At 36.0% G+C, this 24,916-nt stretch overlaps 2 protein-coding genes across 12 annotated transcripts in view; both read left to right on the plus strand.

Annotated features, from left to right (window-relative positions):
* The window catches only part of ptk2ab (protein tyrosine kinase 2ab), a 76,168-nt gene extending 74,028 nt beyond the window's left edge, over window positions 1-2,140 (plus strand). For all 11 annotated transcript variants that reach the window (XM_051131949.1, XM_051131945.1, XM_051131943.1 and 8 more), the window contains 2 exons: window positions 1,164-1,244; window positions 1,338-2,140. In XM_051131949.1, coding sequence (XP_050987906.1) covers window positions 1,164-1,244; window positions 1,338-1,550 — 294 coding nt within the window. In that variant the 3' untranslated portion in view covers window positions 1,551-2,140. The remainder of the gene's footprint in view (window positions 1-1,163; window positions 1,245-1,337) is intronic.
* A 2,226-nt stretch (window positions 2,141-4,366) lies between these two features.
* The window catches only part of ldlrad4b (low density lipoprotein receptor class A domain containing 4b), a 65,392-nt gene continuing 44,842 nt past the window's right edge, over window positions 4,367-24,916 (plus strand). The window contains exons 1-2 of the mRNA XM_051131957.1: window positions 4,367-4,509; window positions 22,050-22,572. Of these exons, the coding sequence (XP_050987914.1) occupies window positions 22,533-22,572 (40 nt within the window). The 5' untranslated portion in view covers window positions 4,367-4,509; window positions 22,050-22,532. The remainder of the gene's footprint in view (window positions 4,510-22,049; window positions 22,573-24,916) is intronic.

Here is a 24,916-nt window from a genome sequence, read left to right on the forward strand (position 1 = left end):
AAAACCCCTCTAAAACCAGCCTGCTAACCAGCTAAGACCAGCCTGGATGACTGGATGGCTGTTTTTTCAGCAGAAAAACCAGCTAAAACCAGCTTTAGTCAACAAAACAACTTAAAACCAGCAAATATTAGCTAGTCTAAAACTGTTTTCTTAACTAAATCAGCTGGTTTTAGCTGGTTTTTAGTCAACAAACCATCTTAAAACCAGGTGATTTAGTAAACAAAACAGCTTAAACTGTGCTGAAAAAATAAAACACCTAAAACCAGCATAAGCGGGTTGGCTAGTTTTAGCTGGTCATCCAGCCTGGTCTTAGCTGGTGATAGCTAGAAAGCAGACTGGTTTTAGAGGGGTTTTGGCCACTTCCTTAGCTGGTCAGGCTGGGAGACCAGCTGGAACAACCAGCTAAGACCAGCTTGACCAGCTTGACCATCTACTTTCTAGCTTAAACCAGCTGTTTTTTTTCAGCAGGGAAACCAGCTAAAACCAGCTGATTCAGTAAAAAACAGCTAAAAACAGCCTAGGCTGGTTGTCTAGTCTTATCTGGTTTAAGATAAATATGGCTGGTTTAAGCTTGGTTGGCCTTTTAGCATTTCTCCCAGCTTGACCAGCTAAAAACTTCAAAACCACTTTAAAACCAGCATGGGACACCAACCAAAGCAACCAACAAGCTTAGGCTGGTTTTAGCTGTTTTTATTTCAGTACGGAGTTGCTAAGCTTTGCTATAGCAATAGACAGCTTAAAAACACCATTGTTGTCTCATTGTACAAAAGTTTTCACACCGTCAATGAAAGTCTATGGGATTTTTGGTAGTTGCGTCAGTTATAAAGTCTAACTCCAGTCTGAAGGTCTGACTCAAGTTTTGTGGTTGTAGCTTGAAAGCTCTAGGAGGAGATAAATTTAGTCTCAGAAGCAGCTTAAATAGCATTTCAGTAAGTTGGCTTTCTCAATCCAACTTAATGTCTTTTGAAGCACTTGATATGGACCATTTTATGTTATTTTTATGGTTTTATTTTGTCCTTTTTGGAGTCCACCATAAACTGTAATTGCGTTAAGCATATGGGTAAATAAAAACCAAATAATGAGAGATTATTTTGTGTAAGCTTGCTTTCCATTATATCATTTTTGTCATTTCAGCATTCTCACTGTGAAAATATGTGTTTCAGGAAGTGGGATTAGCACTGAGAACACTGCTGGCCACTGTGGATGAGACGATACCATTACTACCAGCTCACACACACAGAGAGGTAAATGCATTGACAGGCTGTCCCTAAATACTCTCATTCTTAACTTCCTACCTGTCGGCTCAATTAACTGTTATGCTTGTTCTTCCTCTTCAGATCGAAATGGCTCAAAAGCTTCTAAACTCAGACCTGGCTGAGCTGATCAATAAGATGAAGCTGGCCCAGCAGTACGTTATGACCAGCCTGCAGCAGGACTACAAGAAACAGATGCTAACAGCTGCGCACGCACTTGCAGTAGATGCCAAGAACCTGCTGGATGTGATTGACCAGGCCAGGCTGAAGATGTTGGGTCAGGCACGACCGCATTAGCCCCCGCTAGAGGACACGACGTCGCACGTGACGCCCTGGAAAAACACACCAGCACAGACTTGTACACTATAATGAAGTCTCATGAGCCCCCTTCACTACTCACTGACCCTCACGTATAAGCTGCACGGTAGACCACGAGTGCCGTGAGGAGGGCTCTGGATTTATTTAACGGATGAGCTGGACCGGACCAGACTCATTACGACTGAGAACATAGCGGGCCGATGACTGGACGCTGAGAGGACGATTCTGAGCTCTGCGATGAGTATCAAACGTCTCTGGAGGAAGAGAGACACCCTTACACTGTATCTAATATGTCTGTGTTTCATTGACAAGCCCAAGCTTCCACAGCCAGACCACACAAATCTAGATCCCACTCGGCTCGGGTTCTGGCTGTAGAATCGTAGAAGTTGAGACTCTTTTGCACAGTAGAACTTGAGTTGAGTCTGGATTCGCAAAATCTGGGTTTGACCAGGCTGGTTTTGCTTTGCGGACTCCCACGCTTCTCCCTAGGACTAAGAGGGACAGCGTTGTATATTTGGGCCTTGTGCCACCTAGAGGTAAAATAAAGCTATGACTGAATTAAAAAAAAATGAGTGTTGGAGTCATGTTTCCTGAAAAGAGTCATGTTTGAAAAGAAGAAATTGTGATGAATGTGCTTGATTTTGAGAAATCAATCTGCTCATTGTGCATATATAAGCATCTTGCTAAACATGTTTACAAACTTCTTAATTATGTGCTCCACAGGAAAATATCTGTTCACTCCCACATTTAGTCAACACTAGTATTCACTCCTGACAAGTAACTGGTAGAAACCAGTTTCTGGTTTTCTGGGCATCAGCTATCTTAGCCAAGAGAGAATTCTTTTAATTGATGTAGTGGTGTCACATTTTATTTCCAGACATATTTTCTGAGTAAAACATATCTATCTATCTATCTATCTATCTATAGGACTGTCTATGCAACTATCTATCTATATGAATATCTATCCATCTATCTGACTATCTATCTATCTATCTATCTATCTATCTATCTATCTATCTATCTATCTATCTACCCGATTGTCTACGTGAAGCGCACATTAACTGATCATCTTATCCACTTTAATATCAGTTTCAGAATGAAATAAACATGAGTAAACAGCCGAAAGTATGTTAAAAGAAAGCATCGTGCTTAACAACGCCCCTTAGCTGCTAATAGAAAGCAATAGGCCTCAAGAAGCCATGGTTTACAGTGAATTTATAGCCTACAGGCTTATTGCTTTAAACTTACCGAAAGCCATATCCTGATGCTGTTGCCAAATCCACGGTTTTCCTGCGGAATTGGGCTACTTCCACAATGTTGTCGCAGATTGTTTTTCACGTCCGCCGGTTTAAGCGACTTCAATAAGGTGATATTTATGTCCGGAATGCAAATTTAGACTAGTTTAGACTAGTTTTGAGTAGCAACTGGGCGGGTTTTGTTGTAAAAACCTGGCAACTCAATCAGTGTTTCAGCTGCGCTAAGTGGTCAATATAACAGCTTGTAAACAACGTCACACGGCGTCACATTTACCTCAGAAAAAAACACATTCAGTGACCATAAACTCGTTAGTCAGCTAGAAAAATGAACTCTCACAGAGAAGCATTTTGACTTGTAAACAAATATTTTGAGCAGCTGTCCAATACTCTGCAAAGTATTTCTGCTCTGCTGGAGAAACTATGCTGACCATTTACAGATGAAAACTCAGCAGTGAAATCAGGATTTAAAACGTAATAATACAGCCTTAATCAAAAGACATTTATTAGTGGCGATGGAAGCCAGTGTTGCTATAGTTAACTAAACCTTTTTAAATAGTTTTCAGTAATTTAAATGCTTAAAAATATTGGGAAATATAGGAAATGAAAATAGCAATTTCATTTTTTAAACTAAAATGACCAGACTTAAACTAAAACTAGAGCTATTCGAAATATTAGTGAATGCTATCCACCTTTTTTTGTAGTAAGAGCGGGCGTGGCTAGTTGTAAATTTTATGGGTGTGGCTTCCAGTCTCATCTGCCTCCAGCTATTTTTAGCTGTACAAAACAGCTCGTTTTGCTGCTTGATATTGCAAATTGGTATGTCTTACCATATTATTTTAATGTATTATCTTAATTATGAACACACACTGGTTTGTAGTGCAAACAATTTTACCGTTTACTGCACGTTGTCATCTTCTCCTTATGCGGATAATGAGTCTCACCCATCGGCTCATTTCCGCGTAGAAGAAAAAGTTCCATAATTTATGGCACTATATCTTGTTTAACCAGTAAGAAAATAAGGAATTATAACACCAACAAATAACAACCATCTTTATTTTGTATCTTTTAAGAAAACTAGAAACGTTTTAAACAGTAAATAGAGATGAATTTTCTGTAACTTTAACCCCAAAACATTCCAGTAGAGGGCGGTGTATGAACACACTTAATGTCCCTGCTTCCCTTCAGGCTTCAAGATGAGAGAACGACTAAATCCATTTCATACGTATAAAAACACTGCAATCAAATGAATGAAATTTACTTGTAATTACCTTTCAAATGAACATAAGATCTAATTTTACGGTATGGTAAACAAATGTGTTAAGTTAACTTAAAAAAAAAATCTAACAATGTAATATTAAGCATACAACTCACCTTTTACTTTAGAAACTGAAGCAAGGCACAGTTTCTCTCTCTCTCTCTCGCTTCACTAAACTCTTATTTTGAAAACTCGTGTTGCGCGCTCAACGTTGAGGCTTTTATTTTAAAAGTTGTTCGTCTGTCCTCCATCAGCGAGTGTGTCTTATCGCCCCTGGCTTCACTCGCCACTGTGCGCCTGATTATTTTTACGCCGTCGAGTCTGGCGGTGAAATCCAGGTCATCTCCGCCGGATCAGCAGCCAACACGGCTCAGGCTTCTGCTCTCCGCGGACTCATAGTGCCATTTCCTGATTCCACTTTGCAGAGGTAAGGAGCTGCTAAATTCCTCGTATATGTCTGTTTTTTGTGCAGATGGCATCAGATGGGTGCGTAATGATGCCAGCTGTGCCAGTGGCCCCGCGGATAGAGAGAGAGAGGAGCGCAGAGGGTTTAGTCTGGGGCACAAAAAGTTGTTAGGACCCTCCGACTTCATATTCAGACAGACAACTACAAGCCATTAGTCGGGCCGTTGCACAAGTTAAGAGTATAGACTGACGTATTTATATTCGTAGATAAATCAGATCGTTTATCGGAGGCAACATTAGAGAGAAGTGCTCGTGCGTTAACGGAGACAGCAGCCGGTTGCTTTAACGGGACTCTGAATGTAACCCAGTTCTTCATCCAGACGTAATCGGGCTCGTTTTGGGCCAGACAGCGAGAGCTGTCTCCTTTTTTTCTGCCGTTATCAGCTAATTAGCAAATGTTATTGATATATGTCAAACATTATTATAAAAACACGTTTAGTAATATTTTGTTAATGGCAAAATAATAAAACATTTATTTATAAATATTTCTTTATTTATTGATTTTGATTGATTTGCAGTTTATTCATACATACATGCATATATATGTATGTATATGTATAATATAGTTACATTATATATAAATACATACATAACTAACAATAATGAAAAAAGCACATAGAATATAAATTTATACGTAAATAACTAACAATAATGAAAAAAGCACATAAAATTACTAAAACTAGAAATAGACATTTACAATAAAAGTTCAAAATATTAATAAATTATATAATAGTAATAAATAATAAAACTATAATAATAAATAATACTAATATAACACTTATTTTATTAAATATTGCAGTATCAAACAAGTTTGATTTCAGACCCACACAGTGGAGGTGAATATTATCAATTTTTTTTATTCTTATTTCTTAATTTTCTCCTGTAAATTAGTAAGGGAGGTCTTGTATTATTACTAAGGAATTAATTTGGCAGTGATAGCTAACTATACTTTATCACAAATATTACATGTCTACTTATTAAATTGTTTTATGGACATAAAATGTTAAATAAATTAAATTAATATTTGTTTTTTTTTTAGCTAAATTAATATTTTACATGTAGGTTAGTTTGAAATTTATATATATATATATATATGTAAATATATGTATGTATATGTAATATTAATTATAATATTAGTTTAAAAAATTGATAGTTTGATGCTGTGATATTTAGCATAAGTAGTGTTATTAGTATTTTTTTATTTATTGTTATTATTATTATTTATTATTACTATTATATAGTTTATTAATATTTTAAGTTAACATATTTTATTTTACATTTTTATTTAGATTTTTTTATTAATAATAATTATTATTATAGCATTATTATTTATTATTACTATTATAGAATTTAATGTTTTGATTTAACTTTTATTTTAGTTTCTACATAAATAAATTAAATGAATTAATGTCATTTTTATCCATATTTTAGTGGCATCAGTATATGAACAGTGATGGAATAACCAGTTTAGCTTTCAGTTTTACATAATCAACTGATCAGAATCAGGTTTTCCGGTTGTAAAATGAAAAATATTATATTCATATATTCCCTGACTCACCATAGTTGTTCTGTCACGTTTAATAATGTATTCATTTATTATGTGCAGTAGTTATATTTGGGTTTCTTGTCTTAAATTACTTGGACTTGAGCGTGATGGATAGTCATTTTCTTGCAGACACTCATTTTATATCACATTTGTTCATTTGAGGCTTTGATATTTACTTACCGATGTCACTTTTGAGCTCCGAAAAGATGGGAAATGATCTTAATCTGTGTAGCAAGAAGATGGTGTGATGTTGAAATGGCTCCTTAGCAATGTCAGCGACGTCCAAAGCGATTAACATCCTGTTATCGGGGCCTTATTAATTGCTTGTTAATATTTTATGCATGTGAGACCGAGAAGGGGACCAACTGCGAGTGTGTGTTTGTGCCTGTGTGTGTAGCTGTCAGCTGACCCTGTCCAGACTTGGACTGAGTGTGCTGCCAGTGGCTGTCGTGACTAGTGTTCGGCCCAGTTTTAGCCTCCACTCTCTGTGTCCTTTCCTGTGCGCTGCAGGTTCTGGCCCAGTTGAGAGACACAGACATGATTGTGTCATACGCTGCCAGATAGAGTCCAACAGAGCGTTTATTGTTGCTTGAAGGCATCTGACGCGTATTTCACTTCGAACTTGTCGTCTGTGGCATTCAGTCATCGACTCTGTCTCTAAGGGTCGTTGCCTCGTGTTCGCTCTGTATTTATGAATGTGAGCCGTTCCTCCGCGTTACCCCTGAATGACGTTTATCGACACAGAAGGACACTTTCCACTCCTGAAAAATGAGCTCGTGTCCCAGCTGTGATGTCATCCGCTCCAGGCAGACAGCGAGGTGTGTCAGAGTGTCGGCTGATGGATCTGCCGTGGCATCGGGCCAAGTGTAACAGTGAGTCGTGGAGGCGCGTGGAGCTCAGGGACTGAAGAATGATAAATCGGTCCAAAGCGTGAGAGAAGCTTAACGGGACTTACGGTGCATCAGCACCTGTCTGCCTGCACAAAACGCACTCTGTTGGCCACGGACCGCCCAAATTACCCGGCAGGCCTGCTGAGTGATCATCACAAATGGGCAAAATGTTATGCACTTGTTCCTTGTATTTTTAGATGTGTATATTTTAGTTTTTAAATGAATTTATTTTTCTTCATTTTTTGCTGTTTTGAATGGCTCATCAATATTGATAAAATTGACAATTTATTATTCACTGACATGGTTTTTATTAGGGAATAAAGATACACAAAATATCAGTACCATAATGGCCAATATTACACTTTTTTTTTTTTTTTTTTTTTTCTTCTTCTTATTTTACAGTTTCCCCCATTGTTTTAAATTTATTTATTTTTGAAATTTTGAATAATCTTTTTTAATGACAAATTATTATTCAATGATTTCATTTTATTTTATTTTTTTCATTTGTTTGCACACATTTTTTATGTATTTATTTATTTAAAATGTATTTGTTTTGGATATTTAACAGTGCATGCTTATTTTACAACTTTCTCCATTTTATTTTAATTAATTAATTAATTAATTTTCTTTATTTTTGATATTTTGAATATTTTTATTTTATTATTATTATTATTATTATTATTATTTTATTATTTGTTTGCACAAATGTAAAATTTATTTGTGTTGGATACTTACCTGTGCATGCTTATTTTACAGTTTTCCCCCATTTTTAAAAAGAAATTTATTTATTTATTTATTTATTTACTTTTTTTGCTGTTTTGAATAATTTCTTTTTTTTTCAATTTATTATTCAAGGATTTTATTTTTTTAAATTTGTGTGCACGTTCGAATAGTTGATCAATATGAAAAAAATATTTATTTATTTTTATTTATTTGTGTTGATATATTTATTTGAGTTAGATATTTAATTGTGCATGCTTATTTTACAGCTTTCCCCCATTTTATTTATTTTTTTATTTTTGATGAGAATTTTTATTAGGGCTGCACAATGTATCAGTGTCTTATTGGTCGATATTACAATTTTATATATTTATTTTTATTAGTATATATTATTGTGCATGCTCATTTTCCCCATTTTTAGGTTTAAATACTTTTACTGTTAACATTGTTTTTCTGTGTTTTATATTTAAATTTTTAGATTATATTTATTTTTTTATATTTTTTAAAGATATTTTGTATTTATAACATTTTAATAAATAAATAATCATTTAATGTAAGTGTTAAAGCAATAATAATATTTAAACCATTAAAAAAAATGTTTTAATGTAATAACACTGTCAAATCTGTAGGAAAAGTTATTCAAAATAAATATGCATTTTTCATACTCTATAATGTTGTGACTTGAATTTTTAGTGTTTTTTGTTTAATTTATTTAGACAAAAATAGTGTACAATTTTAATGTTGGCCATAGCAAATGAAAATCAGCTTGTTGGTATTGACCAGAAATTGTAATGTTTGTTTTGTTGCATGGTGGTTTGAGTAAATTGTAGTGGTAAGTCAGTAAATCGAGCGCGATCCTGTTGGTGTGTGAGTGATTTGAGGCTGAGAGCTGGGACAGCAGCCCACTCCAGACCGGAACACTCACTGCTTGTGGGAAGAAAGCTTCCTGTCTCGCTGAGAGCCGTCTGTCTGACGCGGAGTCATCGTACGCCAAGCTTCCTGTCTTGCTGCGAACCACATCATCTGGCCTCTGGCATTGAAACGTCAGGTGGCATAAGGGCTTTGGGTAGGAGCCGCACACACGCTGAACCGGGATCAGCTGTCGTTCTGCAAACCCTGCTGTCTGTCATTATCTGACACGCTGCAGAACTGGCCTCAGATCAGTGTAAGAAAAGACACCCCGGAGGATCTTAAAATTACTTGCACCCCCTCAGAACATACTTAGACTGGAGCGAAAACGCCACAGCCAAAAAGAGCGGCTCTCAGGCAGCGATCACAGCCGGACACTTATGGATCGCTCCATGGAAAAGGTCACGCCACCTATGTGTTCGCTGCTTAGTCTCCGTTGTTTTAAATAAACCCTTGTTATTTTGCATAAATCAAAGTGTGCATCTGCTTTTTAGTTGGAAATGCTCACGTCAAGCTGATGATTTTGCACTTTTTGGGTTCTGATGGATGGTCTGAGAGGCCCATCCCTATGGTTAAACGCAGAACAGAGGCATATGGCAGAGATGGTCTGATAGGGTTGGGGTCCCTGGTTGGCATCCTGTGGTGGGAGACAGATGGAGGCATGCCGGGGCATGAGGGGAACTGCGGTCCTGGCGGAGCACAGATAAAGACACTAACTACCGCTCAGCTTGTGCAGTCATTGCAGAGCTAAACTTGCATTTTACTTCATTTTTGGACTTTTTCTTTTTTTTTTTTTTTTTTTTTTTTTTATCGCTGCAGGCAATCTTTGCAGTTCGCCCCCTAGCGACAGTCGCAATTAACTTATTGACCATGATGTGCTTGTGGAGTGCTGCAGTGATGACGTATTTTAGTAGGCTAACCCGGAAGTTAGCATCACCCTGGTTTCCTCGACAAAAAAACAATAGGATTCATTGATATTAGATTGTAGCATAAAAATACTGTACGTTCTGTGACTGTCAGAAATTTATGATGCTCTCACGTTTTGTTCATCATGGTAATCTTCATAAATTAACACTTTTACAATTTTTGAAGCCTAATTACAAAAGTAGAAAGCTATACGTAGGCTATAAAGGAACTACACTTCATGCCTTTAAAGGATTAGTTCACTTCCAGAATAAAAATTTCCTGATAAATTACTCTTCACCCATGTTATCCAAGATGTTCACATGTTTCTTTAGTTGCAAAGAATTTAAGCTTTTTGAGAAAAACATTCCAGGATTTTTCTCCATATAGTGGACTTTAATGGGGATCACGAGTTGAAGGTCCAGATTGCTGTTTCAATGCAGCTTCGAAGGGCTCTACAAAATATTAGCTGAGGAATAAGGGAATCGATTGTCCGTTTTCTAAGAAAAACAAATTTATATACTTTTTAACCACAAATGCTCATCTTGCACTAGCTCTGTGATGCGCATCGATGACTTCATGCATTATGTAATCACTTGGGAAAGGTTAAAAAGTGGTTTAATGCAGCTTCAAAGGACTCTGCACGATCCCAGCTGAAGAATAAAGTCTTTTAAAGCGAAACAATTGGTTGTTTTCTGAAAGAAAAGTCTCTGTGCAAGACGTCAGGACCTTATGCAACCATGTTGGAAAGATCATGCATGGTTAGTTCTTTGTCTGCATACTTCAGTTTAAATAGGTAGGGTAGGACGAAAACCATCTCATTTTCTCCTCCAACTTCAAAATTGTCAGATTTACCATTTTATGTAAAGGGCGTTTGACTTTCCTTGCAAGTTTGCTTTGGGTAAACATTGGGTCGGTACTTCTGCCTACGCCACATGTGAAATTTCCAACGTGACTACATAATGTGTGAGGTCGAGCTAGTGCAGGATGAGCATTTGTAGTTAAAAAGTATATACATTAGTATTTTTCTTAGAAAATGTTCAATCATTTCACTAGGTAAGACCATTATTTCTCGGCTGGGATCGTGTAGAGCTGATTGAAGCTGCACTGAAATTGCAGTTTGGACCTTCAACCTGTTGCCCACCATTGAAGTCCACTATATGGAGAAAAATCCTGAATTTTTTTCTTAAAAACCTTTTCTTTTCGACTGAAGAAAGAAAGACCTAAACATCTTAGAAGATATGAGGGTGAGTAAATTATCAGGAAATTTTTACATGGGAAGTAAACTAATCCTTTAATGTCACCACGATTATGCTTTCAACAACTCTTTCAGGCTATATTAAAAAAAAAAAAACACTTTCTCTGAAAGTTTGAGTTTGAATAGTTATGCAAGATTAAGATGTAAATGCACAAAGTGGGCTAGTTAGTAGATGGGTAGTTCAGTTTGGTGACATTTAAAAGTCTCCAGAACCTTTGTAGTCCAAATTAGCCACTTTTTAGCAACAAGTGCCTTTTTCCAGAGTAAAAGCTTATAAAAATACTTTTGCCAGTACTTTAGAAGGAACATATTATGGGTTGCCCTAGGCGTCGGTGTTAAATAATGTAAAGAATTATTTCTGACTTGTTCATTATCATTAATTCTACAGAAATAGGGATGAACCAAAAATAATTGGTAATTTTCGCATAATTATCCTATATTAATGCCTATGAAGTCCCGCCAGAACTTTTCTGTGAGTTTCCATTGGAAAGAAGGGACATTGGGTCTGATGTGTTACAAATGTCCATCTGTGAAGTTTTCATCAAAAATATCAATTAAACTAATCTCAGGAAAATGAGGCCCCATTTGGCACATTTTCTCATAGCTGTCACTATATTTTCATCAGCCGGAAATGTTGGGAAAAATTAATTAAATCAATTGTGTTTTTAATGATCGATCATTGCTGTCATTTTTAAAGGATTAGTTCACTTCCAGAATAAAAATTTCCTGATAATTTGCTCACCCGCATGTCATCCAAGACGTTCATGTCTTTCTTTCTTCAGTCAAAAAGAAATTAAGGTTTTTGAGAAAAACATTCCAGGATTTTTCTCGATATAGTGGATTTCAATGGGAACTAATGGGTTGAAGGTCCAAATTGCAGCTTCAATGCAGCTTTAAAGGGCTCTACGTGATCCCAGCTAAGGAATAAAGTCTTATCTAGCATAGTCACACATGGCGTAGGTAGAAATACCAACCCAGTGTTTACAAAGCGAACGTGCAAAGAAAGTCAAACACCTTTTACCAAAAAAGTAAAACAACGATGCTGGACAATTTCGAAGTCGGAGAAGAAAACAAGAGTTTTTCGCACTACCCTACCTTTTTGAACCAAAAACACATTAAAAGCTAACCACTTGTAACCTGTGTAAGTGATTACGTAATGCATGAAGTCATAGATGCACATTGCAGAGCTAGTGCAAGATGAGCATTTGTTGTTAAAAAGTATATAAATTTGTATTTTCTTAGAAAACGGCCAATCACTTTGCTAGAGAAGACCCTTATTCCTCAGCTAATATTTTGTAGAGCCCTTTGAAGCTGAATTGAAACTGCAGTTTGGACCTTCAACCCATTGATCCCCAATTGAAGTGCACTATATGGAAAAAAAATCCGGAAATGTTTTCCTCAAAAACCTTAATTTCCTTACAACTGAAGAAAGAAAGAACATCTTGGATGACATTGAGGTGAGTAAATCATCAGGAAATTCTTATTCTGGAAGTGATCTAATCCTTTAAGTACACACAGTCATTCCAAGTATATTTATGTTTAACCTTTAACGGAGATTGAGATGTGAGTTAGAAACCCATTGATGCTGTAGTGGGGGTTCGAGTCCTGTAATGTCTGTCTCTCCCTAATGCTTCAAAGCTGATCTCTGTTCTGATACAGGACACTGCAGCACTCTGCACCAAGCTCTCTATCTCTCTCTCTCTCTTTCTCTCTCGCACATTCATTTTCTCTCTCTCTCTTGTGCTGCAGCTTGACTTTGACATCAGCTTTTCTAGAGGACATCGCAAACAAACTTTTAGGACTGTAATTATTTACAGCATCTCTAGTTGGCTAAATCACCCTTCACAGGTCTGGAAGAAGGTCACACGCCATTTCAACCAAGCGAAGTCAGATAGAGTCAAAGTCAGTTTGAGGAAATGACTAGTTTAAGATAAAACTCAGTTTTAAGCAGTTAATCAATGCAACTATTATACACTACCATTCAAAATGTAGGTTTTTGGTAAGGTTTTCAAATGTTTTTATATGAATAAAAATACAGTTGTTATAAAATTATTACATATTACATTTTATGAAATATTATTGAATATTATTACATTTTAAAATCGAATTTATTTGTTTTCAGCATCATTACTCCAGTCTTCAGTGTCACACGATCCTTCAGAAATCATTCTAATATTCTTATTTGGTGCTCAGGGAATATATTATTAACATTGAAAACAGTTGTGCTGCATAATTTTTTTTTTGTGGAAACTATGATGCATATATTTTTTTTAGGGCTATTTGATTAATAGAAAGTTTAAAAGAACAACATTTTTGTAATAGAGATCTTTTGTAACATTGTAAATGCCTTTACTGTCAAGTTTTTACCTATTCAAGTATAGCAATGCTTTTGAAATGCCTACTGTACTTTTGTTTCCAAATGTCAGATTTTTTTTGTATCTTAAAGATACATGTACAAACATATTACAAATCTGCACAAATCATCAAAACATAAAAATCATGATGTTGCATCAGGGCACTTACAAACTTAACAAACATATCAACAGATTTAGTCAATGTTGGAATGGATGGTATGGAAAACCCCTTGAGAACAAGTGTCTGGTTTGAGCTCATGCTTGACTTGACCTCCATGACCTCTGCAAGTGTGCACCGCTGCAGAATGCAGTAGAGCAGCAAAGGTCTGGCTGTCTAGACGCTGTGGGCGGAGTCCCAGAGGGCTGTCGATTGATTGGCTGAGAGGAGAGATCCTGAAACTGATTAGACGTTCACTTCAAAGGCTCGTGTTTGTTTGCGGTCTGTGTTTCAGTTTTGCTTGTGTGTGTGTGCGTGTGTGGTTTCTGTGCCTTCTGAACAATACAGTTTTTGGAGGACAGATTGATTTTGTCTTTTCCACCCACATGGCTCCAAATTTGATTGATTTTATTTGCCTTCTCTTCATGTAGCGTCTCATCTCCGTGCTCTAAATAACATATTATGCAGTTGTCAATGCAAGACCTGACCTGATCAATAAAACCATTAATGTTTTCAGATCACTTTAGTGTGTTACATTAAAGGGTAATCACTTTTCTTTTTGGGTGCAGAAAGGAAGTCATCTCATTCGCTGTTGCTAAGGCAACCAAAATCTCCAGCATATTGCATAAAACAGACTTTAATACATCCCACATTTTGCCTTGTTGGCAGTGCAGGATTGTTAAGCTAAATAAACTGTTCGCTTAAGAGAGGTGGGCCGAAACACGTAAGAGGTGGGATTAAGCGCAGTCACTCAAATTACTGCTAAGGGCAAACAAGACCGAAAAACACACAGTGATCACAATAGAGTAAAAGAGACTGTCAGAAGAAAGAGGAATGTAGGTACTGCGGTACTGAAAATGATAGGCTGTCAAAACAACATCCGTCCTGACACTGTGCAGACAGGCATGTTGTCATAAATTCATGCTGTTGTATCTATTCTAAACTAGCTAGTGTCTGTAGGCCAGAGACCAGTGCCTGTGCGTGTGGTGTACGATGTGCGCTTCTTCCTTTACTTGCGTTCCTTTCGCTTGTCTTCAGCACAGCTAATTCCAGTTCTAGAACTAATGATATCATTCTTTTTAGTGAATCAGAAGCATACAGAGTGCAGACACTATAAAATTATTCCCAAATGAATGAATCTCATGAGTCTGTTTTTTACTTTTAGTGAATCAGAAGCATACATAGTGCAACCACTATAAAATGATTCCCAAACGAATGACTCTTATGAGTCTGTTCTTTTTAGTGAATCAGAAGCATATAGAGTGCAACCACTGTAGAATGACTCCCAAACGAATGACTCTTATGAGTCGGTCCTTTTTAGTGAATCGGAAGCATGCGGAGCGCAACCACTGTACAATGATTCCCAAAAAAATGACTCTCATGAGTCAGTTTATTTTAGTAAATCAGTAGCATACAGTGTGCAACCTCTGTAGAATGATTCCCGAACTAATGACTCTCATGGGTCGGTTCTTTTTAGTTAGTCAGAAGCATACAGAGTGCAACCACTGTAGAATGATTCCCAAAAGAATGACTCTCATTAGTCTGTTCTTTTTAGTGAATCGGAAGCATACCAAGTGCAACCATTGTAAAATGATTCCCAACAAATGACTCTCATGAGTCGGTTCTTTTTAGTAAATCAGAAGCATAGAGAGTCCAACCACTGTAGACTGATTCTCAAACAAATGACTCCCATGAGTCAGTTTATTTTAGTGAATCAGAAGCATAGAGAGTGCAACCACTGTAAAATGACTCTAAAACAAATGACTCTCATAAATCAGTTCTTTTTAGTGAATGAGAAGCATAAAGAGTGCAACCACTGTAAAATGATTCCCAAACAAATGACTCTCATAAGTTGGTTCTTTCAAGTGAATCAGAAGCATAAACGGTGAAACCACTGTAGAATGATTCACAAATTAATGACTCTCATGAGTCAGTTTATTTTTTAATGAATTAGAAGCATAAAGAGTGTAAATGTGCTTTAGCAATGTTTGTTTTGTATTGTTGGAGTGTATTTATGCTGCATTTAAAAAGCTACTTAAACACCCCTTTTTTTACTACAGAATCAATAATGAAATTGACTAAATAATAAAATGTTACTCTCAAGAATGGAATTACCTGTGAGATCCTTTAATTCTCTCCCAAGAGGTGTTGATTTTTCTGACCTAAAATAGGTTGTTGACCAAAAAAAAGGTTAAGGACCCCTGCTCTAGTTCTTTCTGATGCGCTTTGTTCTGTCTCCCGCCAACCATATCGAGTCTCAGTTGGGCAGCACTAAAACTTAAACATGACTGGTTCACACACACACACACACACATAATGCAGCTATAAACTGACTAACCCAGACAGCGGAGTCATCATTTGTTAACCTGCAGATCCTGGTTGTCAGGTCAACTTAGGACATGGGCAACAGAAGGTGTAAAGTTAATCTACAAGTAAGAGAATAAAATATTTCACTGTCATTGTATCTGATTTGGTCAAAAGCTGTGTAATGAGCGGGATAATGTACCGTCAACTGGTTATTATTGGCAGGCAAACAAATACAAAAACCCCACTGTTTCACGCTTGAGTCTTAATCACCCCGTTGGGGTTTCTTTTGAGACAGACTGACAGGCAAGGTAGCAGCTATTAGTCATTTTTACTAATGATTAATGATATGGACTGGTATGATGTTTGAGTCTGGCTGGATGATTCAGTTCAGCGAATAGTTGTTCCTAAGAGCTTCATCATGATTTAACCAGGCACAGAGAGTGAGAAAAAGACAGAACCCCTGCTGGGATCACATTACACAGACCGACAGATACAGAGAATATTTTAGCAGGCGTTTATTGCAGTCATTTTAGTGGTTTTCAGCATGGCTGCTGCTCTGCCTATTCATCAAACTGTGTGTATTAGAACTGAGAGTCACTACAGGTGGAGGGTTCTGTGTGCTAATGTGCTTCTGTGTCTGGTTCACTTAGTTTTTTAGTTAGATTATTATTGTTTTTGTTTGTTAGTTAGTTTTTTGCACTGTTATTAAAATTCTGTGCAACACAGACAATAATAAAATGCCCATTCAGCATTTGTAAGTCAATTTAGTCAGCATGTTTTGGTGCTTCAGAATTGAAGGGAATTTTCCTCTGCAGTTCTAACTGTTGATAGGGATCAGATATAGATCTAGACCAAAACTGATAATGATTGTCAAACATCTGTATGTCACAGAAGAAAAGACCACAAAACAGTGATAGACCAACATTCTTCTGAACTTGATTCTGTAAAGAATGCCTTCACCAAAGGAAGCACTCAAAATTCCACAGATATTTTGTTATCACATGAGCTTTTTTTGAGTTAACCACTTATTCAAAAAATTGTCTGTAAGAGAAACGTTGTTGGTTTGTGTGTTTAGTCCAGGAACCAATCACATGTGTTTCTTGAAGTCAGTCACACGATTACAAGGTTACTCTGAGATCACGCCACCACCAATTAACTTCTTGCAAGTAAAATAATGGTTTAGTTTATATTTGATTTATTAATATCTTATCAGTTATCTAGGTCCCTGTGAAATTCATTTTATTTTATCCCAAATTCTGTTAAAGTTTACATTTAACAAATATCAAAAAGCATGACTAATTAACTGAAATCATGAAACTTACACAATCTAACAGCAATTTATTAAACAATAGAAATTCAGTTTTTAATTAGTTTTTTTTTTTTTTTATTAAAAAACTGAATTATTTATTTTATTTTTGGTTTATTATGTGTTTTCCATTCATTTTCTGGATTTCATTTTAATAGTTTAATTAAATTTTAATAATCAAAAGTATGGCTGCGCGATTATGACAAATCATAATTGTCGATTATTCCCTTGAAATTGTAATTATTAATTAAGATTAACAAAATTTACATTTAATGATGTTTTGAATAGCTTTATACCATTGTTTGAAGCACTGCATGTCACTTTTTTATATGTAGTTTCTTATTTAAATAAAATTAAAACATTGGAGAAAAAAAACAAACAAACCTTAAGATAACCTGTGGAAAAAACACCCCCACATCTTAAGCAAGCAGAATAATGTAAGTGTTTTTTTTTTTATTTATTTATTATTATTTTTTTTTGTAATTGTGCCTTTGAATGATTACATAACTGTGGCATCTGTAATTGTAATCTTGATTAGAAATTCGATTACTTGTGCAGCCCTAATCAAAAGCATCTCTAACTTTATAATAAAAAAACTATGTATTTTATTTATTTATTTATTTATTTTTCAGAAATACTGTGTTGTGTATTTACTTTTTTTTTGTAAATAACTTCTCTGGTAAATATTGCTTAAAAATAATGTTTTTATAATAATTGTATTATTAGTAGTAGTACTATCATTACATGAAGTAATATTTCGGTCACAATTTCTTCAACTTAAGCCAAACTTTTATTTTGAAGGGTTGCTGTGAAGACCTTTAAGTTTCTGTTTGTATATGATAAGACAATAGTTTTAGACTTACTTTTGATTTATCTATCTAATATTTGTCAAATTCCGTGACATTCCGCATTATACAAAACTCCACGATTAGACTAGATTCCGTGATTCCGTCAACGTTTTCCAATTGCGGATTATCGGTTATAATTGTCAATACCTTTGCCATCATCCAACAAGTTTTAAAGTTAATTTTTTAAAAACACTAATAACTTAACAATACCTTAAAATATAATCTTTAGCTAATTTAAAAATAAAATACATTTCATGCTGTGAACGTATGTTACTTCTAAATTCACTTGTAGTGTTTAAATGGACGATTTTAGTTTTTAGTGCTTTATTTTTTTTATTTAGACAAAAAACGAATGTCATTACGTGAAAATAATTCTGACTTTTTACTGATTTAAAGAGTTTAGAAAATAATAGTTGCTATTAGGTTTTTGCTGTGTCAATATATTTAATTCTAATGCTTTTTATTTTATAGTAATTTATATATTTGTGTATAAATTCTTCAGTCAGTATATGTCAGAATATTTTAATATAAGTTAATTTTTTTTAGATTTGTTGACATCCCTAGTCTGAACAAAGCCTTGGATACATGGTTTTATTCACTCTCGACTGTGAGAGGAGAACCACTTAGGAAAGGGACCCATGGAGGAACAAAGAGATAACAATGAAGAAAAGTAAATCTAAACATCTGGCAGATGTTCATCAGTTTTATCTGTGATGGCCATAGTAGTGTCCTGAAACGACCTCGGTTGACTGTGTGTGTATCTCAGTCTTTGTTTGATTTGGACGGCGGTCTCCTGTTTCACGTGTGTGGAATATTATTTATTGTGTGATGGATCCGTGCTCTCGCTGTGTGGCTTGCGGCAGGGGTCAGACGAGGTGAGGGCTTGCCGTGTTTCTAAGTAACACAGCCGATGTGTAGTCGGCAGTCTGGGCTCAGCGCGGCGTCCGCTGGGATGTCGGAGAGCTTTAAAGGTTGTCTGAGGACACGTACTGCCTCGTCCGTTGCTCTAGTCTTCTCCAAATGAAAATGGAGTTGTTCTTTTTTTTGGAGATGTTAAATCAATGATATTAAGCCACAGAAACATTAGCTGTGGCTTGATAACTCGCTGTCCAGTAAAGTGTTCTAGTGTGTTATGTAACAGTCATTAACGGCTGAAGCTCCTGCTGGGGATTGTAGACGCTAATGTGCATCTCTTCATAGGAACTTGATGTTTTGTTGCTGGTAAAGATCTGCCGTAAGATCATAAAATGTTGATGTATTGAACCCCTGCTGTTTCTAATTTTTGCTTAATGAAACACCCGTGTTGCGTTCGTGTCTGTTTTTTTTTATGTCTGTCTCAGATCTTGTCTGCTAGATCAGACAGGGTCTTAGATGATTGTACATCATTATCTTAGAAAAAAAAAAAAAACAATGGTTCAGGCTTAGTATTACAAGGTACTTTGGTATTGTTTTTGCTTTATTACAGCTTGAATATTTGGGGTCATTACTATGATTGTTTTTTTTGTTTTTTTTTGTAAAGCAAGGACGCATTGATTTGATCAAAATTGACAGTGAAGACGTTTATAATATTACAGAAGATTTCTATTCCAAATGCTATTTAATTTTTTTCTTTGAATAGAAAGTTCAAAGGAGTAAGTTCAAAGAATAAAAAAGAATAAAAAAAAGAAAAAAAAGGTAAAATATTAAGCAGCACAACATTGATAGTAATAAGAAAATCAGCATATTGTAATGATTTCCAAAGGAACATGTGACACTGAAGACTAGAAATGGCTGTTGAAAATGCAGTTTTATATTCAATAATGACATTTCATAAAGTATTAAAATAGCATAGGTATTTTAAATTATGCTATAGTTTTATTTAAGGATGTAACAATATTATCAATATCATGAAACTGCAATAACAAAACTGTTTCGATATTATCATGCTCACATGATGATATAAAATGATAGGTTTTCCAGGCAAAAAGTGTTTTTAAAATATATTTAAACTTCTTAATCTAACATAAAAGGTCTTGGGACATGCTTTGGCACAATATCTGTCAAACTGACTAAAACCGAAAGCGCAATATGGTTTAATCTCTTCATCAAGTCTGTTTTCGCTGTGCGATTCAAAGCGAAGCTCGCACTTCATTCAGGAGATCAGCTTATGATCTGGTGTTTTCCATGCCTCAGAATGGTTTCGTTTACAGTGAATGAATGCAGTGAACTCAGTTATTGCATGTACTTGAGTTTAGCGTGCGTTTGGGAATGCAACGGCCACCAGTTATGCTTTATTTTCACGGCAGATGATTACAGCATTTTATTAGATTTGTAATGAGATGTGTTTTTGTAAGCCTGTCTTCACTGAAGCTGGAGTTTTCCTTCAAAATAAAACAAAATAAAAGCTTAAAATTGCTGACAGCTAGCGGTTAAAATGGATAACATTACTGCAGTCCAAATTCAAAGTATCAATTGTTGAAATAAGGAAAGAATTATGGTAATTTCCCTGCTGTAGTGTAAAGTAAAAATAATATACCTATGAAATATTCATTTTTATTTATTTTTAAGTCAAATTGGGCTGGGTTAAAAATATAAATTTCTCAGTTTGAATTGATTTTCATTTTTATATGGATTTTATATAAGGATTCTTGGAAAGGAGAAGTCCACTTCCAAAACAAAGATTCACATATAATTTACTCACCCCCTTTGTCATCCAAGATGTTCATGTCTTTTTTTCTTCAGTCATAAAGAAATTATGTTTTTTGAGAAAAACCTTTCAGCGTTTTCTCCATATAATGGACTGATATGGTGCCCCAATTTTGAACTTCCAAAATGCAGTTTAAATGCGGCTTCAAATGATCCCAAATGCGGTTGCAAACGATCCCATCCGAGGAAGAAGGGTCTTATCTAGCAAAATGATCGGTTATTTTCATTAAAAAAATACAATGTTTAATCTCAAACGCTCGTCTTGCCTTTCTCTCTCTGAACTCTGTGTATTCTGACTGAAGACATTTAGGGTATGTTGAAAAACTCCAATAGTATTTTCTCCCTCAACTTCAAAAATCATTTCAAAATCATCCTACATCACTTCAGAAGTACCGACCAGTGCAAAGTGAACATGCGAAGATCAAACACCCTTAACAAAAAAGGTAAAACGGCAATATAGGACGATTTCGAAGTTGAGGGAGAACATGAGATAGGAGTTTTTCGACATACCCTAACTGCCTGGACTGTTTTTTTTTTCCGGTTCATGACAGAGTAAGGCAAAACGAGCGTTTGGCATTAAAAGTATATTGTATTATTTATTGTATTATTGCATTTGGGATTGTTTGAAGCAACATTTAAACTGCATTTTGGAAATTCAAACCCGGGGCACCATAAAAGTCAGTTATATGCAGAAAAATGATTAAATGTTTTCCTCAAAAACCATAATTTCTTTACAACTGAAGAAAGAAAGACATGAACATCTTGGATGACAAGGGGGTGAGTACATTATGTGTGAATCTTTGTTTTGGAAGTGGACTTCTTCTTTAAATCCCAAGAAATGATTAGTCTAGTCTGTTGTCAGTTAATGAACAGAACATTGCAGCGCATCTCCGATCCAATAAATCGTAATAAGCTTTGTGCTTTGTTACTTTTGATATGAAACAAAGTCCCAGATTTCAAATTCTGTCCATTTTATTACAGTATTCAAACAATACATGCCATTTTGGTGCTGTTTAGGGTGGCGTGACAGTGTAGCACCTCAGTTCAAGAGAAGTGACAGTACAAAGCGTACATTAACTGGTCGTCTCCTCTGTTTTAATTCCAGCTTCAGGATGAAATAAACATGAATAAACATCCGAAGGGATGTTAAAAGAGAGAGTACAACAGTCCGTACAATTCGTATCCTGTCTCATGTAATCCCTCAATCAGTGTTTCAACCATTGAAAGCCATCATTATGTCAGCTTGTAAACAAAAACATCACATTTACCTCAGAAAAAACATATTCGGTGACTATATAGTCAGCTAGAAAAATGAACTCTTGAGAGGATATATTGTAGTACCAACTGACTGTACTTGATATAGTATCCAGAATAATCTATATTAAAACAGAAATAGAATCGCAAGCTTGTGGATCAGAATTGAATTGTGAAATCTGTGTCAAAACCCAGCCCTGTTGTCGATCCCTGAACAGGATTCCACACAGTACTTACTCCAGTCCAAACAGCTGTAGTAAATCATAGAGGAATCTATAGTAACCCTTTGTAAGTGAGTTCTGCAAGTGATTTTTGCTTTGTATGTATTTCAGCCACTCAACTGATTTTCTCTCTGTCTCTCTCAGTGAGCTTGCGGTCTGAAGGATGAGGTGGGGCGCATTGATTAGCATGCTGCTACGCTGAGAAGAGTTTATCCACCCAGGACGAGCGGCAGCAACTACACGTTCCCTTCCTGAATCAGCTATCAGACACCTGCTCTGAATCAAGTACCTGTCTGGATCTTTCCCTCGGTCGCTCACACACAGCTATGGCTGGCTGGCTCTGGCTGGGAGGGTAATCGGTGCGCTGGTTGCCCTGGCAACCCCACCCTGATTCCTGCTGAATAGAGCCCTAGTCTGTCACTGAAGACTTTTTAGCCCCCCTCCACCTTTCTTCTGAGTTTACTTGCCCTTTCGTGGAGGTAGAGGGCAGCGGCCGGAGCAGGAGCCATGGACTTATGAGGTGAGAATGGCAGCACGGCGGCTGTTCGGCCCCCAGGAGCCCTCAGGCAATCGGAGCCAATAACGTGGGTCCACGCACACACATACGGGCCGAGCGGCAGGAGCAGTATGCAGGAGGCTGACCTACCGGCCACCAATGCTTTCACAGGTGAGCACCGGATCAGGTTTAGAACCTCGGTGTCAGAATTAAGTAGGATAATCGGTTGGCGTGAACGTGAGTTTAATGATTCATGCCAGCGGTGAAGATTATGTTCATGAGGAGGGTCATGTTGTGCTTTACAAACTCATGATGGTTTTTGTGTGTGTGTGCTAATATTCAAAGCTGCTTTCTCACTCCCCCTCCCCTTCCCAGACTCCTCTGCTCCATTTCTCCGACAGGCTGCGTTTCTCTCCCCTGCCTGGAATGGAATGCAGAGAAAGTGCGAGATGGGTGGAGGGCGGTGGAGGCTGGGCTGTGTACTAAACCACAGTTTGACAGTCTAGTGCACTGCAGACAGACAGCAGAACAGCACTTGGAGAAATGTGCTACTTTACTGACATAATATAATGACTCTGAACTTCTTGTCTCGTCTCTTCTCTGCAATTCTCATTTCCTCTCATCTTTATTTTCTCATCTCTCAGTGTTGTGTTTCATATTATCTCTCCTCATCTGTCGTTTCTCCTTGTCTCATCTATTGTTCTTTCCTGTTTTGTCTGGTATTTTTTGTCTTTTGTCATCTTGTCTGTTCTCACTTTCTCACCTAACTTCCTATCTTTGCTCCTCTTCTCTTTTCTTCTCTTCTCCTCTTTTCTTGTTTTGTCTCAGATCAGCTCTTCTCTTGTTTTGTCTAGTCTATTCTTGTTTTGTGTCGTCTCTTCTCTTATTGTTCGGTCTCTTCTCTCCTCATGTCTCGTATTTTTCTCATCTCTTCTTTTGTCCTCTTTTGTCTTGTCTTTTAAAGGTATATTACGCCCCTTTTTACAAGATGTAAAATAAGTCTCTTGATGTCCTCAGAGTGTGGGGCCCTATGATTTCCACGATGCAGAAAACGCAGACGGAATCATGGAATCCAGTAATAAAAACGGAATTTACAGTTTAACAAGGAATGTGTCAAAAATACGTCATTACACTTCAATCAAATTGTGATATAGACTAGTATTTGTAAATTTTAAGCTGCACAAACATTAATCCTGTATGTTCTGCCTGTTTGTGTGTTAATTAATGGCGCAGACGCACAGTTTTGTTTACTACTCATACTAAAGACGCTCGCGGTAATTTCAACGTCTGTTGTCTCACTAAATCAGGACATAAGTGCATTATCAACATCTCAGAACTGCTTTGAGAGTACTTCATGAGCATCCTATTGTTTCATTTGAGTAAAACTAGCATCATATCATATACACACAGAACTGTAAAGATATTCACAGCAACCCATCAAAATAAAAGTTTGGTTTAACTTGAAGAAATTGTGGCAGAAATACATTTCTATTGTTCAGCAGAATGTATATAATACTACTACTAAAATTATTAAAACCTTATTTTTTTAAGGAATAATCATACAATATTTCTTCAATGTTTTAATTGTAATAGTAGCCTAAATCCCCTTTATTTGCAAAAAATACAATTTGTTTAATTTTCATTAATAAAAAAATAACTTAATGTTTTATGCCTTCGTATGATAAGCAGAACAAAAAACATTTCATAAGGCTATTGTAAGAATAAATGAAACTTGTTTTTATGCATTCAAATAATTAGACATGCTACGCAGAATTTGGTAACAATAAAACTTGAAAAAAAAGTGGTGTATGTAGATATAAATTGCTCGTTCTAAGGTTATAAAATCATAACGGCTTATTATGTAAGGTCTTTACACACCTCTGAAAACATAGTTTTGTATGTTATATTGCATTTCTGCCAAAAAAATCTCGTAAATATTACACACTGCACCTTTAAATTGTTTAGCTTTCATGATTTTGTTTAATTAGACATGCTTTTTGATTAATACAATTTAATTTAACCATTAAAAAGCGTCTAGAAAGAGTCTAGAAAATTTAAAACTAAAAAAAAATAAAATAAACGTAATCCAGAAAAATTAAAACGGAAAATATGGAATTTGGGAAAAATAAAATGAATTTCATAGGGCCCTATGTTTGTGAAGATTTAGCTCAAAACACCCGAAAGATAATTTTTTTTTATAGCTTGTTAAAATTGCCACTTTTAGGGTATGAACCAAAACGTGCTGATTTTGTGTTTGTCCCTTTAAATGCAAATGAGCTGGTGCTTCCGCCCCCCTTTTCAGAAGAGGGCGGAGCTTCAAGAGCCATCAAAAACAAAACGGGACAATCTCACGCACTTTAAAAATTTGACATAAAAGATAACTTTTAATGAAAAAGTTAGAAAAATGCCATTACAAAAGTTAAAAACAAAATTCCCTGTAAATCACTTTGTGTCAAATATTACATTGTGATGGGAAGGCTAATTTTTTATCAGATTTTTTGATTATTGATTAGGT

Source organism: Labeo rohita, chromosome 16 (genome assembly GCF_022985175.1).
Source record: "Labeo rohita strain BAU-BD-2019 chromosome 16, IGBB_LRoh.1.0, whole genome shotgun sequence".
Lineage (NCBI taxonomy): Eukaryota > Metazoa > Chordata > Actinopteri > Cypriniformes > Cyprinidae > Labeo > Labeo rohita.